The sequence below is a fragment of the Heterocephalus glaber genome, unplaced genomic scaffold (genome assembly GCF_053883595.1).
Source record: "Heterocephalus glaber isolate CG9 unplaced genomic scaffold, H.glaber_assembly_v1.0 deba00001729, whole genome shotgun sequence".
Taxonomy (NCBI): Eukaryota; Metazoa; Chordata; class Mammalia; order Rodentia; family Bathyergidae; genus Heterocephalus; species Heterocephalus glaber.
Genome location: NW_028258440.1, coordinates 1,446,017 through 1,462,801, shown reverse-complemented (window position 1 = coordinate 1,462,801; position 16,785 = coordinate 1,446,017). Strand labels below are relative to the sequence as shown.

At 42.4% G+C, this 16,785-nt stretch overlaps 1 protein-coding gene across 1 annotated transcript in view; it reads right to left on the bottom strand.

Moving 5' to 3' along the window:
• Positions 1-1,976: 1,976 nt before the first annotated feature.
• The window catches only part of Gpc3 (glypican 3), a 444,489-nt gene continuing 429,680 nt past the window's right edge, over positions 1,977-16,785 (bottom strand). Inside the window, exon 8 of the mRNA XM_004860081.3 lies at positions 1,977-2,538. Within this exon, the coding sequence (XP_004860138.1) occupies positions 2,369-2,538 (170 nt within the window). The 3' untranslated portion in view covers positions 1,977-2,368. The remainder of the gene's footprint in view (positions 2,539-16,785) is intronic.

Genomic DNA, 16,785 nt, shown 5'->3' with positions numbered 1-16,785 from the left:
ATGACCTCAGTATTCACAGAGTCCTAAGGGGTGTTGGGGGAACAGAACATTCATGACACCAGCACTGGGCAGAGGAACCAATATTTACTTCCTTTTAGGGCCAATGGTGCCACAAAACTTGAACAACAAAGACATAAAAATCTTGTACTAATTCTCCTCTTTATATTAGGGAAAATGGGTCTGAAGAGGAAAAGTGGCTGACAAGTGTATGTTAAAATGAACAATTCTCTTCACCTTCAGGGGTGGAGGAAGGGACTTTAAAACTGTTCTCTCTTGCTTGCTGAAACAAAACATGGTCACAGAGCTGCAAATTATTTTTACCAGGTTAAATAAAAACTTGTTTGTGGAATGACAGGGGCAGTTATTAGGTAACTGGGTTTTAAATCCTTTTGGTTTGGTGTTGCTAGAATCTCAGACTTGAGTCCAAGGAGCAAAGCTTTCCAGTGTGTAGGTTTCAAAAACCAAAGACCAAAGGCTCTTATTAACCTCATTCAAATACAGAAATAATTATGGTTTAAAGACAATGACAACTGGCTTCTTTAGCTTTTGGTCTTACCAAATATTACAAATCATGAAAGTCATGTTAACAAATGCAACTAATCGTGGCCTCAGTTTCAACAAAACCAACTGAAGGAAAGTTAAACCAACACTTCCAATTTCTGTGTGTGGCCACTTCTTCAAAAGACAACAATGGATAATGGATACCTATAATCTGCAGGAAACCAACAGAAGTTGTGTTAATAACAGTAAGAGGGGAAATGATAAGTTGTGAGAAATTACACCTTTTGCTTTCCACAAAGTTACCCTGTTTCACTGGACCAAAACCAGAGATTCTGATTGGGGCCATCTCTTAGAACCAAGGGGGACTTCCTATCCCTTCCTTGACGTTTGTTCATGCCCCTTCCCTGCATCTCACTCTTATACTGATGAAGTGATGAAGTGGGAGTTGTCATCTTTTAGAAGGAATCAAGGATGCCTCTACTAGTCTGATCCTGCAAAAAGGCAATGTGCTGAGCATTATATAAAGAATAAATGACAATTCCTTGGCAGCAGAATGTCCAAGTGTCAACATGAGTGCCATAATTACTTGTGATGCTGTATGTACAAAAAACAGAATTTACTGATATTACTGGGATATGGTTGATGGAAAGCCAACATTGGAATTAAAATTGGTGCCAGACCTTCATTCAGATCTATGAGAACAGTGATCAAATCCGTTTGGTTTGTCACTGTCTCCAGCATCTGGTACAGCACCTGGAACCTAGTAGGTACACAAAACCCAGCTGCTGAATAAGTGAACGCTGAAGAAGCCTACCTGAGGCCAAGAGTGAGAGTTACTTCTTACAGCGTTTGCTGATGACCACCTTTGCAAACTTACCCAGGGCAACTGCTGGCTCTGCCCTGTGGCAGCCCCTGGAGAGAAGTGACAGAGAACAAGCCCAAGGCAGCAGCAGCAGAAGCAGCAGGGAAGCATGGGGAATTATTTCCTTGTTCTGTTTATGCCCACCTCTCTGGCTGGGGGAAGGGAGAATATTAATCGTGCAACTTGGACATGGCCCACATAGAGGATTTTCTATTCAGGCAAAACATTTGTAGCAAGTGAAATTTATAAAGAAAGCCTAGATCGTGAATTTTTTTGTGATACCTTTGGCCTTACAGGCAAGAAACTCCAACTAAGGTTTCTAGATGGAGATTGTGGATTGGGTGTGTGGGATGGAAAGTAGCTTTGACTAAGGCTTGGGGCCGGGATTGATACTCACGCATAACACAGGCAGAGAGGTGGGTTTCAAGGATCCAGGTGGGGCCTGATGGGATTATCCTGAATAGAAGGTCGAGAGTAAGAGGGAGAAGGAGAGAGAGAGAGAGAGAGAGAGGAGAGGGGGAGAGGGGAGAGAGAGAGAGAGAGAGAGAGAGAGAGAGAGAGAGAGAGAGAGAGAGAGAGGAAGAGAATGGTTTACAAAGAAAGACTCCATACATTTTTATTTGAATATTTATTTTTTCCCGAAGAAATCCATGCAGAGAAAGAGAAAGAGGGAATGAGAAAGAGAGAGGGAGGGCAGGCGAACGAGACAGTGAAAGAGAGAAAGAGAGAGATACGGTAACAATTAGCAGCCAAACATAGGAAAATAATTTGGCACAACTTGATGGGTTTTTTTTCTTTGCAAAATGACAATCTATACTACTACTAAAATTTACTTTCCTCGTAAAGATACCATTTGATTTCGAAAACATAACACATGGTTAGTCTTCTACTTAATGGCTGGAGGAGGTATATAAGATAAAAAAAAAAGGAAAAATAAGGTGGCTTCCTTTGCGGAGGAGGACCACAGGGTGCTGCAGGGCAGCATGCATGCTGGGCACTGGGAAGTCAGTGCACTAGGAAGAAAAAGCACGCCACAGAGATGGCCATGCTGGTGAGGAGCTTCAGTGGGGAGTGTGCATTCCCAAGATTGTGAGAAATGATGACCTCATTGTCCTGCTGGTTCACATGTTGCTTGCTCCCAGGATCTTCATCCATATCCAGATCATAAGCCAGTTCTGCCAAGAAAAGAGAAGGATTTGAAATGTGGGATAACACAACAGAATCAGGTGTACACGATTCACAGCTGAAGCACTTGCCTTAGCTATTGGGAAGTCCCAGCTTTGATTTTCCTTTCTTGAGAGGGAAGGGTACAAAGAGACAGGAAGGAGGAGGAGAAGGATACGGGGTGGGGGGACATGGAAGGAGATGGGCAAAAGTGCTCCTTCCAGAGACCATAGCAGGAAGGAGGAGCAGGCCTGCCCTCTCCTCTGCTCCACCCACACCCAGGGTACACATCAGCAACATGTCCTTTTAGGCCAGGATGTGCTTGAAGTGAAGGTCATTTTCACCAGATCTTACTGGTATCAAAATGTTATGTGTGGGTGACCATGCATGTGTCCTTGAGTGTCGGCTGAGGTGGGAGTGTTGTGGGCTCCCTGTGTACTTGGCTGAGCCCAGTGCCCCATATAGATTTCCTTATCCTGAGAGCTTTGTTTTAATTAGAGTTGAAGATAAGAGTCATTTTCTGTTGAAAGTTGTTTTATTTTTCCCACGTAACTCTTTTATCTATTAGGTCTTTCTATTGCTCCTGAAACACACACACACACACACACACACACACACACACACACACACACACACACACACAGTCAAACTGACCTCATGCATAGGATTTAAACTAGTACCAAGAAAATTAGGTCTAAGAAGAGACTAGTGGGTAAGCGTCTTTCATTTTTTGACTGCCTATCATTTATAAATTCACGATTCTGAAAAGAAACTGGATGTCTTCAGCTTGGCCTGATGCAAAAGCCTCCCAAAAGGCAAATCTAAAGACAATGGTTTATTGGAAAATTCAAGATCATTGGCTCTGGCCCAGGGCTCAGTTCTTCTCAGATTTGCTTTACCAGGCTTAGACATCAATCTACTCCCTTGGCTTTCTGTAGATGCTGTTGTCAACGTTTGTATTTCAATATCTTGTGAAGGTGTTGTGATGCGAGCAACCCTGCCAGCCAGCCAACCGTCCTGTGGCCAAGGGCGCTGAAAAGATCTTTTGGGACACCGAGATGCACAGCAACCAGCCCAGAGGAAATGACTGGGATTCTACAGAGGGAAGGAAGGAAGGGGAAGGAAGAGCTCCTCTTACAGGGCATGAAACATGCAGTAAGTCACAGGAAACAAGTGTGGGGACTCAGCTGGTTCAGGATGTGTTCGGAGCAGAGCTGGGACCAGGCTTGCTCTGAGGCTGGCATTGGCTAGGGCAGGCAGCAAAGTCAAGGTGATCAAAGCCAGGGGGTCTGACTTCACAGACCGCAATCCCACTTCCTAAAAAGGCTGTGAGCCACCAGGAATGATGGGGGAACTGATTTTGCTGTGCTTCTACTGGAGGCAAAAAGAAAAAAGGATATTTTAGATCATACCTCCAGGCTTCTTCAATTTGTATGTATTTGAATACTAGTACAGATCAACTTTTTCTGTTTTGATTTACTACTTTTATTTTCCAATGCATAACAGTTCATATCCTCTGCCTTGTATTAATTTGAAGAATACATATTATAGTGAATCATCTGCCTATAATGCATACAAATATTTTTCTATTTTGTAATTAATTATAATTCTTTTTTGTTGCTGTACAAAGAAATGATGTCTTAACTTTTAATACATATATATGGATCTGATTACATTTTATGCCTCTCAAGCCAGAAAGCTTTTTCTTCCTGAGTGCTGATGATAATTCAAATCAAGTTTTCCAGAAACGTTCTTAACAAGGGAAGAGCAAGTTAGCAGACTGTAATATAGATCCTCTTCAAATAAATACATATAAACAAGCAACCAAAAAAGAGAAAAAGAACAAAGAGCAATGCTCTCCTTGGAAATCAGACCTCTTTCTCTGAAAGGTGAACTAGGGGCCCACAAGAAGGCTGAGGTCAGCTGTCAGCCCACAAGGATAGCACAGGCTTAGGTGCGATCGGATTTCACTAAAATGGAGAGCACATATGGCTGGATCTGTTGAAAGCCAACCCCGAGTCTCACAGCAGCTTCTCCACTAAAGTGAAGAGGAGTATTTTTAGGGCTGACCTGCATGAGAGCACTCTCAGCGTGGCCTCCGGATGATGCTCCTTGCCCAAGATCAAGATGAAACAACATCTAGTAACATTAACCACCCAGCTCCCCTTCTCTTTATTTTGTCCTTCAAACAATTCACTGACACAAAACAGGTGTGTTCACTACAGCAGTTATGATAAACCCAGTAGTTCTGTTAAGTCCAGTCATTTTTTGTTATTTCTATCTCTTGGACTCTATGTTTGGAAATCATAGTAATGATCTCTAATTATTGACTCTGCAATGTATTCCAGGTATAATTCCATAACATTTTATATGGATTATCTCATTTAACTCAACCGCTCCACCACATTTTGGAGTAGGTATTATAATTCCTTTCACTATGTACCAAATTGACTGCAATGACTAAGTAGTAATAGATTCTTATTTGAAACAAGAAAGCTCAAGTAGTGAAATATATACTGCCAAAGAGAACTTCCAAAAAACATGAGAAAAGCCAGTGTTTCCAACATAAAATTGACCTTGATTAAGTAAGACTTGATTAAGTAGCCTTGTTAAACTTTGTGAAATCATGAAAAGAATGCTGGCATTGGGTCTGTGAAGGGGAATTATCATATCAGGTCGGTTTCCCTGAGGAAATCAACAATAACAGCCAAGGCAATTGGACACTCTAGGCCCAAAGTTCAGCCAAGTCTTCCACCACTGAAGGGCACCCAGAGTATTCAGAGTGATCTATCCTGTGCTCCCTAAAGTGTGGGTATAGATGGCCTAAGGTTCTCAATCCAGCAGCAGCAAAAGTTTATCACCCAAGCCCAGTCAGGCTCCTGTGCCATAGACTGATGAGAATGCCAGCAAAGCCACACTCTGGGCCTGGGCCACCGTCATGAGGATTAGAGATGAAGCGGACAGTTTAGTATAACAAGGAAGCAGTAAGGGAGGTAGAGGAAATAGGATTTTGGTCAACGATAAATATTTCCTCTGTCCATTCACGGACAGGGGAAATATGATCCAATTTAATTCAACAAACAGTGCTAGCCTATGATGTTCCAAGAACTGAACCAGAAAGTTAGAAAAAAGATTTAGCGTTTGCCTCCAGGAATCCTACACTCTGGCAAGGGCAATAGACCAAGAGACAAACCAACTAGATGCTTGGCGGAAAGTTGAAAGGGCTCAAATAAAGGCATAGTAAAACATCATGGGAATAGAAGAAAGAGAGAGAAAAACTCCAAATAGAAGGATCTGAAGGTTTCTTGGAACAACGTGGATAGTCTACAGGGTAGTCTGGCTAGAACTATGGTAGAGGGGTCAGTTTGGACAAAGTTTCCACGAATGCAGGAGCAAGCAGCCTCCATGGTGTGAGGGGCCAGACAGTGAACACTGTTGGGGCCGTTTGAGTGCATGTGTGACCGTGATGAAGGTAAGGCAGGAAGGATCCAAATCGAGGTGGATTGAAAAGGCTACATTATTTGAACTATTCTGTGAGCAACAGGAAGCCACTGAAGTTTTGTTCTTATTTTGTTTGTTTTTTGGACTGGAGACTGAAACCAGGGCCTTTGCACTGAGCTACATCCTAACTCCTTTTAAAAATATATATATTTTTGTTTTGAGACAGGATATTGCCAAGTTGTTTCATTGACCAAGTTAGGCTCAAACCCAGGGTCCTCCTGCCTTAGCCTCCCAGAGTGCTTGGATTATAGGCATGCCCCACCACAATCAGCTCTTGATTTGTGTTTTTAGAAAGATCACTGGAGGACAGCCCTAAGTAGGAGACACTTGTCAGACATTTTGTCTTATTTGTTTTAGAAAAAGCAAGAAGCCTATGGGAACAGTATCTGGGGATCAGCCAGGAGTACACTTAAAAAGAAGCAGCAGGGCATGGTGATGCACATCTGTAATCCACGCACTCTGGGAGGCTGAATCAGGAGGATCACAAGTTTAAGTCCTGCCTGAGCAACTCAGTGAGACCCTTTCTCAAAGTGAAAAATGGGCTAGGGATGTAGTTCAGTGCAAAGGCCCTGGATTCAGTCTCTAACGCCATTAAAAAAAAAAGCTGAATTTATATACTAGACCAAAACATTTCTCAGTTTGTTATGAACCAGATGTATTATGGGAAATTATGGGACTCACCACAACCCCTTTCTTTAAGTCAGTCACATTTTTATATTTATCAATGATTTTCCAGAATACATATTTTGGTGTGTGGGGGCCAGGAAGGACATTCTCTGGCTAGCCCCAGAGACCTGTTTCCATTTGTAATCAGTGTAACTATGCCCAGAGGGTAGAACCAAGGAGCTGCACTAATTAGGGCCTCAGCCCGAACTCTCATTTTGCCTCCACCCTCTTTTGTGGTGTAGATCAGATGATCCCTTTAAAACAGCAGTCAGTCATTAGGGTCGGAGGTGTGTTTCTGCCAGAGTGGAGAGCCCTCCTTATTACTGAGTCTCCTAGTGCATTCCCTAGGGCCCTGGAGCTTGGCCACTGGCTTGGCCACTGACTTACTAGTTTGCCCTGGACAAGTTATTTCCTTCTGTGGGCTTCAGGTGCCTCATCTGGTAAAGTCATGGTGTTGAAGTGATGACTTCTAAGTTTCCTCCTAGTTTTTTTTTTTTTTTTTTCTGATTCCAAGGCTCTGTGGCCCAGGGAGGGGGCCACTCCACTGCAGGCTGTAATCATCCCTCTGCCTACAGCAGCCAATATGGCTGCCCCAGCAGGGCTTCCATAAGTAGGAAAATCCATTGCTTCTCTTGAGATGTTTCTCTAGTGATGTTCATCAGCTACCGAATTCTGAGTTCTCTTTCTTTTTCACAGCTGTTCTAATCTTGGGTAGCAGACCCCGGCAAGAAATAAATCCATGTTGGACTGTTCTGGTTTTGTTTTGAAATCTTAGCATAATAACTTCCACTGAAGCCAGTGCACAGAAAGCTTCAGGGGAAAAGTTGTTGAGCCTGCGGCGCATCAGGCAGGCACCCAGAGGCAGTGGAGAGGGTCTGGCAGCCAGGGAGATGAGCCTCTGGGGGCTTGAGTGTATTACAGCAAGCAAATGTACACCCTCTGAGGGCTGGGCATCAAGGAGGAAGATGCACTGCTCTGGAAGCTTCACCCACACCAACAGCAAGACTTCACAGGGCAGCCCGAAGGAAGAGCTGGCATTGAAATGCCAGGGGAGACAAGCTGCTGCTAAGACAAGCATGGGGATTTCTTCCTTGCCAGGGTTGCACTGGCAGATGGCTTTGCTGCTATCCCTGGCTTTGCATTTGCTGTGTACAGTTGGCCCCTTAATACATGAATATGTGAAATTTCGGGAAGCTGCCTGGCATACCCTGTGAATAAAATGGGGGGAATCTGCAAGGAAACTGCGTTCATGGGAATACTGCTCAGCTGCTGCCCCTTCCTGCAGAAGCCCTGTGGGCTCTGCCATTTGCTTCTGAATCCCAAACAGATCTGGGTTTACTTGTCCTCCCCTCAACACAAACCTCCTTCTTCCCACAACCATAGCTCCTCCTTTGTGAACTTGAAGATGTGAATGGCTGGGTGTGCACAAACTGTAATCACTCTGGGAGTCTGAGGCGGGAGAATCCTAAACTCAAACCCTCCCTGAGCAATCTACCAATCTGGCAAGACCATGTCTCAAAGTTTAAAAAGAAATTTTAAAAGGGGCTGCTCATGTAGCTCAGCGGTACAATGCATGCCCCTGGTTAAATCCCCAGTGTTGACAAAAAAATGTGTCAAATGACTGACTTCTTGGACTTAAGCAGAAGAAGGTGATGTATTTATTTATTTTTATTCTTAGGGGGTGCTGGGGATTAAATGGAGGGACTTTGTATTAAGCTACGTCCCAAGCCCTTTAAAAAAATACTTATTTTGAGACAGGGTCTCTCTAAATTGCCCAGGCTGGGCTTGAACTTGTGATTTTCCTACTTCAGCCTCTCAGAATGTTGGGATTACAGGTGTGCACCACTGTGTCTGGCAAGAAATTGACCTTACAAATGACACTCAGGTATTTGGGGGTCTAGATAGTCTTCTTATATATGAGATAAGGACAAACAAGAACACTTGAGGCCTCTAGCTTTGAACTGGTCTAATGGGACTCCTTTTAGAATGGGCCCATTTCACAGTGAGCCTTATTGACAAACAAGCAAGCTGCCAATCTTGTCTACTTAATGATTGTAAAACCTGGGAATAACCCAGTGGCATCTCCTGGAAGAGGGCTCGGGCAACGAGATACCCACTTCATCTTTTCTGGTAACAACAATGGTGTACCGAATAGACAGTGGCTTTTCCCCACTAGCTGAGCCACGATTTCTCTCAGGCCTGCTTCTCAGTCTGAGGCATGTGTATCTTCAGTTTGCATGGCAGTGTCCTGTGGGCACATGAACCCATGGCATGCTGCTTCCTGGAGATTTAGAGGACAGGCACTATTTTATTTTTTATTTTTTTCCTTAAATTCTTTTATTGGTACATTTTAGGTATACAATACATTTACATTTACCATTGGGTGCTTGTACCTGTACATGATGTATCTTGGTTCTTATTTTTTCCCCATTACCTGTGTGCCCTTCACCCCCTCCACCCTTCCCTATTTACATAGATTTTGTTTCCATTTTTTTCTTTTCTCATCATTTTTCCTTTCCCTTCTTTCCTTTCCCCTTCCCCTCCCATCAACCCTACCCCTTTGGACCTTTTCTTCCTATTTCAAATTATCAATTATTCGTTTTAATCATTTTAACCCTTATTTACATTTTCAGTTTCTCACACTAGAAAAACTATTCAGTATTTACACATGTGTGTCCTATTTATTTCACTTAAGATTATGGCCTCAATATGCATCCATTTAGCTATGAATGTCTCTAGTTTCTCGTTCTTTATGGCTGAGTAGTACTCCATTTTATTAAAAAACCACATCTTCTTTATCCAGTCTCCAGTTGATGGGCACTTGGGCTGTTTCCAAGCTTTAGCTCTTACAAACTGTGCTGCTATAAACATGGGTGCACATATATCACTGTGGTATGATTCTTTTAGATCTTTGGGGATGATACCCAGCAGAGGAATAGCTGGGTCAAATGGGACTTCTAATCCTAGTTCTTTGCGGTATCTCCATACCGATTTCCACAGTGGTTGCACCAGTCTGCACACCCATCAACAATGGAGCAGGGTTCCTCTTTCCCCACAGCCCTGCCAGAATTTGTTATTGGTTGATTTCTTGCTAGCAGACATTCTTTCTGGGGTGAGGTGGAATCTCAGTGTTGTTTTCATCTGCATCTCTCGAATGACCAGTGATGTTGAACATTTTTTCATGTATTTATTTGCTACTTTTACTTCTTCTTTTTTTTTTTTTTTGCTTTTACTTCTTTGTCTGAGAAATGTCTGTTCATTTCAGATGCCCATTTTTGAATTGGGTCTTTGAATTTGGGTGGTCTGATTTTTTTCAGTTCTTTATATATTCTAGATAGTGGTCCTTTGTCTGTACAGCTGCTAAAATTTTTTTCCCACATTGTAGGTTGTCTCTTAGCTCTGTTGGTAGTTTCTCTTGCAGTGCAGAAGCTTTTTAATAAGATGAGATCCCAGTTGTTGATTCTTTGTGCTAGATCTCGTGCTACTGAGGTTTTGTTCATAAAGCCTTTACCTATGCCAATGTCTTCAAGAGTTCTACCTAACTTATCTTGCAGCAAGTTTAGTGTTTCTGTCTTAATATTTAGATCTTTAATCCACTTCGACCTTAGTTTAGTGCATGGTGATAGGTATGGGTCTAGTTTTAACCTTTAACAGGTTGAAATCCAGTTTTTCCAACACCATTTATTAAATAGGCTATCTCTCCTCCAATGATGGTGGTTGGCTCCTTTGTCCAAGATGAGGTGGCTGAGCATGTCTGGAGTTGCTTCTGCATCTCCTAATCTATTCCACTGATCCTCAGGTCTGTTCTTTTGCCAGTACCATGCTGTTTTTATCACAGTAACTTTGTAGTAGATTCAAGTTGGGGATTGTGATACCTCCTGCCATGTCTCTGTTGGTTATAACTGCTTTTGCTATTCTAGGTCTCTTCTGGTTCCAAATTAATTTGTGGATTGTTTTCTCTAGTTCTGTGAAGTATATTGTTGGAATTTCAATCAGCATTGCATTAAATCTATATAGTAGTTTTGGAAGTATGGCCATTTTCACTATATTGGTTCTTCCTACCCAGGAGCAAGGGATGTCTTTCCGTTTTCTTATATCCTCTTAGATCTTTTCTTTCAGAGTGCTGTAGTTTTCAATGTAGAGTTTTTTTGCTTCGTTTGTTAGACTAATTCCTAGATATTTAATTTTTTTGGATGCTATTGTAAATGAAATTGTTTCCCTAATTTCTCTCTCAGTGAGTCTGTTATTTGTGTACAAGAAGGTTATTGTTTTTTGAGTGTTGACCTTGTATCCAGCTACTCTACTGAATCTGTCAATTAGGTCTAGAAGTCTTTTGGCCGAGTTTTTTGGGTCTTCTATGTAAAGAATCATATCATCAGCAAATAATGACAGTTTAACTTCTTCCTTTCCTATCTTTATTCCTTTTATTTCTTTCTCTTTTCTAATTGCTGTGGCTAATGTTTCCAGAACTATACTGAACAGGAGTGGTGATAGTGGGCATCCTTGTCTTTTTCCTGATTTTAGTGTGAAAGTTTTCAGGTTTTGACCATTTAGTATGATGTTGGCTGTTGGTTTTTCATAGATAGCCTTAATCAGGTTGAGATAAAGACCTTCTATTCCAATTTTCTGTAGCATTTTTTTTTTATCATGAATGGGTGTTGGACTTTGTCTAATGCTTTTTCTGCATCTATTGAGCTGATCATATGTTTTTTGTCCTTGGTTCTGTTAATATAGTGTATTACATTTATTGATTTACATATGTTGAACCATCCTTGCATCCCTGGGATAAATCCGACTTGGTCAGGGTGTATGATCTTCTTGATGACCCTCTGTATTCTGTTTGCCAGTGTCTTGTTGAGGATTTTTGCATCTATGTTCATTAGGGAGATTGGCCTGTAGTTCTCTTTTTGGGTTGGGTCTTTCCCTGGTTTTGGAATCAAAGTAACACTTGTTTCCAGGAATGAGTTTGGAAGCCTTGCTTCCCTTTCAATTTCCTTGAGGAGTTTAAAGAGTAATGGCGTCAGTTCTTCTTTAAATATCTTGTAAAATTCAGCAGTGAAGCCATATGGACCTGGGCTTTTCTTTGTTGGTAAATATTTTGTTAACATTTTCAATTTCACTCATTGTAATTGGGGTGTTTAGAATTTCTATATCTTCTTCATTTAACTTTGGCAGTTCGTATGTGTCTGGGCATCTGCCCATTTCTTCTGTGTTTTCCGTTTTATTAGAGCACAGATTCTCAAAGTAGGTATTGATGATCCTCTGGATTTCTGCTGGGTCTGTTGTGACTTCACCTTTTTCGTTCTTAATTGCATAGTTTTGTGCCTTTTCTTTCCTTTTTTGATAAGGTTGGCTAAAGGTTTATCGATTTTATTTATTCTTTCAAAAAACTAACTCTTTGATTCATTGATTTTTTTTGTATCGTTAGAGGACATGCACTATTTTATACTGAATCATGCAACGTTGTATGACAGTAGAAATGTACCATTTGCAAACTCACCAAAGACTTCATAGTACATTCATTTTTTAGTGGGACCTTCAGATTTTACCTGAGATCCTCAGGATCAAGATTCACTCTCACTTTTCTCCAGTACTTGGAGGACTTAGGTGGAAATGTCCTCAAAGTACACTTAGGCAGTTTGGGTCACCTGGGCTTTGTCAACTGCCATGTTGGGTATTCAGCCTCACAAATTCTTCCTTAGTCACTGGGCATGGTGGGGCATGTTTATAATCCCAACACTCTTGAAGGCTGAGGCAGGTGGATCACAAGTTTGAGCCCACCTGAGAAACTAAGAAATTTAGTGAGACCTTGTCTCAAAATAAACATTAAAAAAATGTTCTGGGGATGTAACTCGGTGTGAAGGCCCTAGGTTCAATTCCCAGTACCAGAAAAAAAATTCTGCTTATGTTTTCATGTAGCTCTTCTGTAACTTCTTTATCAGGAGGGCAAACACCATATTAATTGTCCCTAACTTGGGCTCTGACTGCTCAGCTTTCTAAAATACAATGTTTTCCAGGGGTTTCAACTGCTGCCTATGTTTCACTATTGTGTTGAGCCAGCATGCAAAAAGACAAAAAGAAGTCACCGAATTCTTTGAAAAAGATCAAATAATTTCATTGTATAATCTCACTATAATATGGGCCACTACTGTACTGATTGAGGGGGATCACAAGCCAAGACCCATTCTCAAGAAAGGAATGGCTCCATGAAACCCTGGAGAGTACAAGTGGGTAGGGAGGGTGCTGGCTGTCCTCCACCAGCCTCAACCACCTTCCAAGGGAGTGTCACAGACTTGCCACTAATGCTCTCCTGTCTACAGGTGCTTTTTACCAGAAGCTGCCTGAAGCCCCATGGGAATCAGCTTTTCAAAGCCTTTACTTCGCACAGAAGGACCTACTTCATTCCCGTGGGAAGTGCCGGGTCTGAGGGCAGTGAAACAAGAGGAGCTGGGGGCACAGACTCTATTTGGTTAGGCCTGGGGCAGAGATGGAAAGAATTGGCTTCGAGAAGGCAAGGGAACATAGCCCTTCTTTGATTTATGAACTCTTATTATTAGTAGTAGTGTTTTGCCTTTGTTTTTTGTTGTACTGAGGATGGAACCCAGGTCCTTGTACATGCTAGGCAACTGCTCTACCACTGAGCTACATACCCAGACATTTATTTTTATTTTTTACTTCCAGAAACAGTCTTGCTAAGTTGCCTAGGCTGGCCTCAAACTCATGATCCTCCTGCCTCAAGTCTCCCAAGTAACTGAGATTACAGATGTTTGCCACCACACCTGCCTATTACTATTTTGGAAGAGAGCATTTTAAAGAAATAAAGGAAAGACTGAGAAGTAGCTGCTGAATATGTCTAGTAGAAGATTACAGGTGATTTTTGGAGGAAGTTTTAGAAGGGTGGCTGGACCAAAACCCAGACAGTACTGAGGTGGGGTGAAAGTAAGCACTGAGAGTGAATGAAATAATGCACGGCCACCCTGACTGTCTGAGGTAGGTGGCAATGCTATTAGAGCCACAGCACCTAACCAGTATGTACAACTAAGTGTATTGGAAGGTGCATCCAAAGTTCCAATTCAAGACAGCCTTGAGATGTTCTGCTCTTGTTATCTTTGATGTATTAACAATCTGCAGTGGGCTCTCAGATACTTGTATGCCCATGTTTACTGGCTTGTTCTTCACAACAGTCAAAATATGGAACTGCAGATATGGCTCTTCATTGGGGAAAAGGGAAGAGGGCAATTTTTTTCAAGGATTTAAATCTGAGGCTAAAATTCTTCTAAAGACATTTCAACCTCAAGAAACTTACATTTGCTTTTCTGAATCACATAAATGATGCTGAGCTGAAATTATGCTTAAGAAATGAAATAAATACAAGAATACACTCTGTTCTCATAACTTTAAAAAACTGTTTAATGGTTTTGATTCATGGAGTGCTGGTTATAATATAAATTTCAAGCATGACACAGCTACAGAGGTATGCATCATTGGGCTTTGAGGATGTAGAAAACATAAAATGTCACTTATTGTAGCCAAATCCAATTACTGCTGAGGGGTCAGGAGAATAAGGGAGTGGCCTCCCTTGGAGCCCAAGTATATGAGGGGTTTACATGGACAGGAAAACTCAAAATCTGGTAAGCTTCCATTTAATGAGCCATAGTGGAACTTATAAAAAATGTACCTGAGAATCAAAAGGCTTGCAATGTCCTGGCAATGCCCAACAGTAAGGAAAATTACTCATACAACAGCCAAGGTGTCAAAATCAAGGCCCTAAAAATATTCAGACTGGGCGTGGGAACATCTTGGGCCAGAAATCAACAGCAGGCAGGTGTCCTCATAAATGAAAGATGAAAACTCTCCCTAAATTGTTCCATCTGAACATGTTCCTTAAATACTCCTCAGTTACAAAATTCCTCCCTCATCATCAATAGTTATTGGGAAACTGAGTCTTTTCCTCTCTGTTTACCTGGAAGCACACACTGGCACCCTGGCTCCATCCTTCTACTTCCCGCCTTCGGATCTGTAAGTCAGTGGAGGGTCCCTTCTCCCATCTACACAGGCACATCTCCTCTCTCTTTGGATGCTGACCACTGCTCCTCTCTCCTACAGCCCTCCACCCACCTGTCCTCAATGGCTCAGCTACAAAAGATACCATTCTTCTCCAATGGCCCACTGCTATTCAGGAAGGAGTGTTCTATTCCATGACCAGAGGAACAAGACAACACTCTTCCTGAAGCACGTGTTGAAGCACATCACTCTCTTCCTCTCTTCCTTTAATGAGTCCCTACTGCATGTGGGATAGACTCCTAATTCCTAAGTAGGGAATTCATGAGCTTCTCTAGTCCATCTTCTCTTGCTTTCCAGTTTCAACTGCTCATATATTTTTCTAGGTGCCATGTGCGGTAGTTGTACCAATGCTGAATATGCCAGTGATTTTCATGTTCCCATGTCCTTCTTAATAGTGTTCCCTAAGACCCTGGGCTGGTGTTTATAACCAGAGTCCAGGATATCCCCTCACCCACTGTCTCTGTTTCTCTCTCTGTCCCTTCCTCTTCTCCTTTTTCTATCGACAAGTGTATCTTTCAAGCCTCAACTTAGATGATACCTCTCCCAGGAAGCTTCCTTTCTAATCTCCGCCCAAACTAATCACTTCTCTTTCTCTGTTAACTGGATTGAACTTCTATTACAGCACTAACTTCCAATTGCATCATAGTAGAATCGGTCATTTCTGTGTTCCTCTCCTCAACTAGACTGAGTACCGCTGAAGTAAGAAATGAATGGTATTCCTTTCTGTAGCTCTCACACACTACTCAGTGAACACAGACACTTAGAATATGCTTGGTGAGTGATGGAATGAATGCATGAACCAATGGCTGCATGAATGAAAGCATACCCTAGGCTGCTGGGAGTGTGCAGGTGAAGGGCTTATCTCCTTCAAGCCACCCTTCTCAAGGGGCTCATCCTCACTAAATGATGATTTCCTCAGGGGAATGAGCTGCTACTGACTACAGTGAAGGCAAGACAAAGGGAAGGCCAGTGGTGGCTGGCTCAAACCCTGACCTCTAGATTTCAAGCACTTCTGAGCAATAGCCAGTTTTCAATACCCACCGCATTGTTTCACTGTGTTCAGTGCAGATGGAATCCACAAAGATTATTTTCTTATTCCTTCTGCTGCCTGGAACTTGATGCCTTGCTGTGAGAGCAGCTGACACAAACCGACATTCTGTGGGACACACTGAGCAGGAAGCAGGTTTTTTGGTGAGCAGGTTCCATTCACTTCTCACTTGGGACCTTCGCGATAGCATGATTGGATTCCTGTACCTTTGTCCTCTGACCTAGCCTCAGACTCTACCCACCCCCAGCCACCCTCCAGTGTTCCCATCACCATCGATTCCCCCGTGGAAGGGCTGCTGGTGACTGAAGTTTTAATGCCTGTCTCTGACATCAAAATATAGCCTCGTTAATAAAGTCCGTCGCTTGGCTATAATACTACAAAGCAGTAAGACTTCAATGCCTGCAGTAACACATCCCGGCACCCCACTCCGTTTGCAGAGGTCTGTGGGACGATGGCCAGGAAAATACAATTACGTGCTGGCACGGGAATAAAAACAATTCTTTAACCTAAAAGTTCTGTTTTCATCGTCCCTCCTTTTCCATTTCGGTATTCACTTCTTTTCTTTTTCCATTGCTCTTTAAACTAATTTCCTGTGTCCAATTGTTCCCCTCTCTTCTGTCTAGTGACAGCTCTACTAAACACTCTCCGGTCTCCACAGGACTCTTTTCCATATCCTTCGGCAAGGGGCAAGGTTGGAATCCGTGAATGGGTTTTGAATCTGAAGGTTGCTTTTGGAGCCAAGGTTGGTGGTGCACTGGTGAGGCTGAGGCAGGAAGATCACCATGAGTTTGAGGCCAGGCTGGGCTACATAGTGAGTTCAAGGCCAGCCTGAATTATATAATGAGACCCCATGAAAAAAGGATGCCCTTCTGTTCTTCTCACATTGATTTAAACTTGTAACCAGGGTTCTAATTCTTCTAGAAGAGCTTTGAATAACTTCTTCCTTCATCTTCCATGGGTATTTCCATCCCCTCACTGT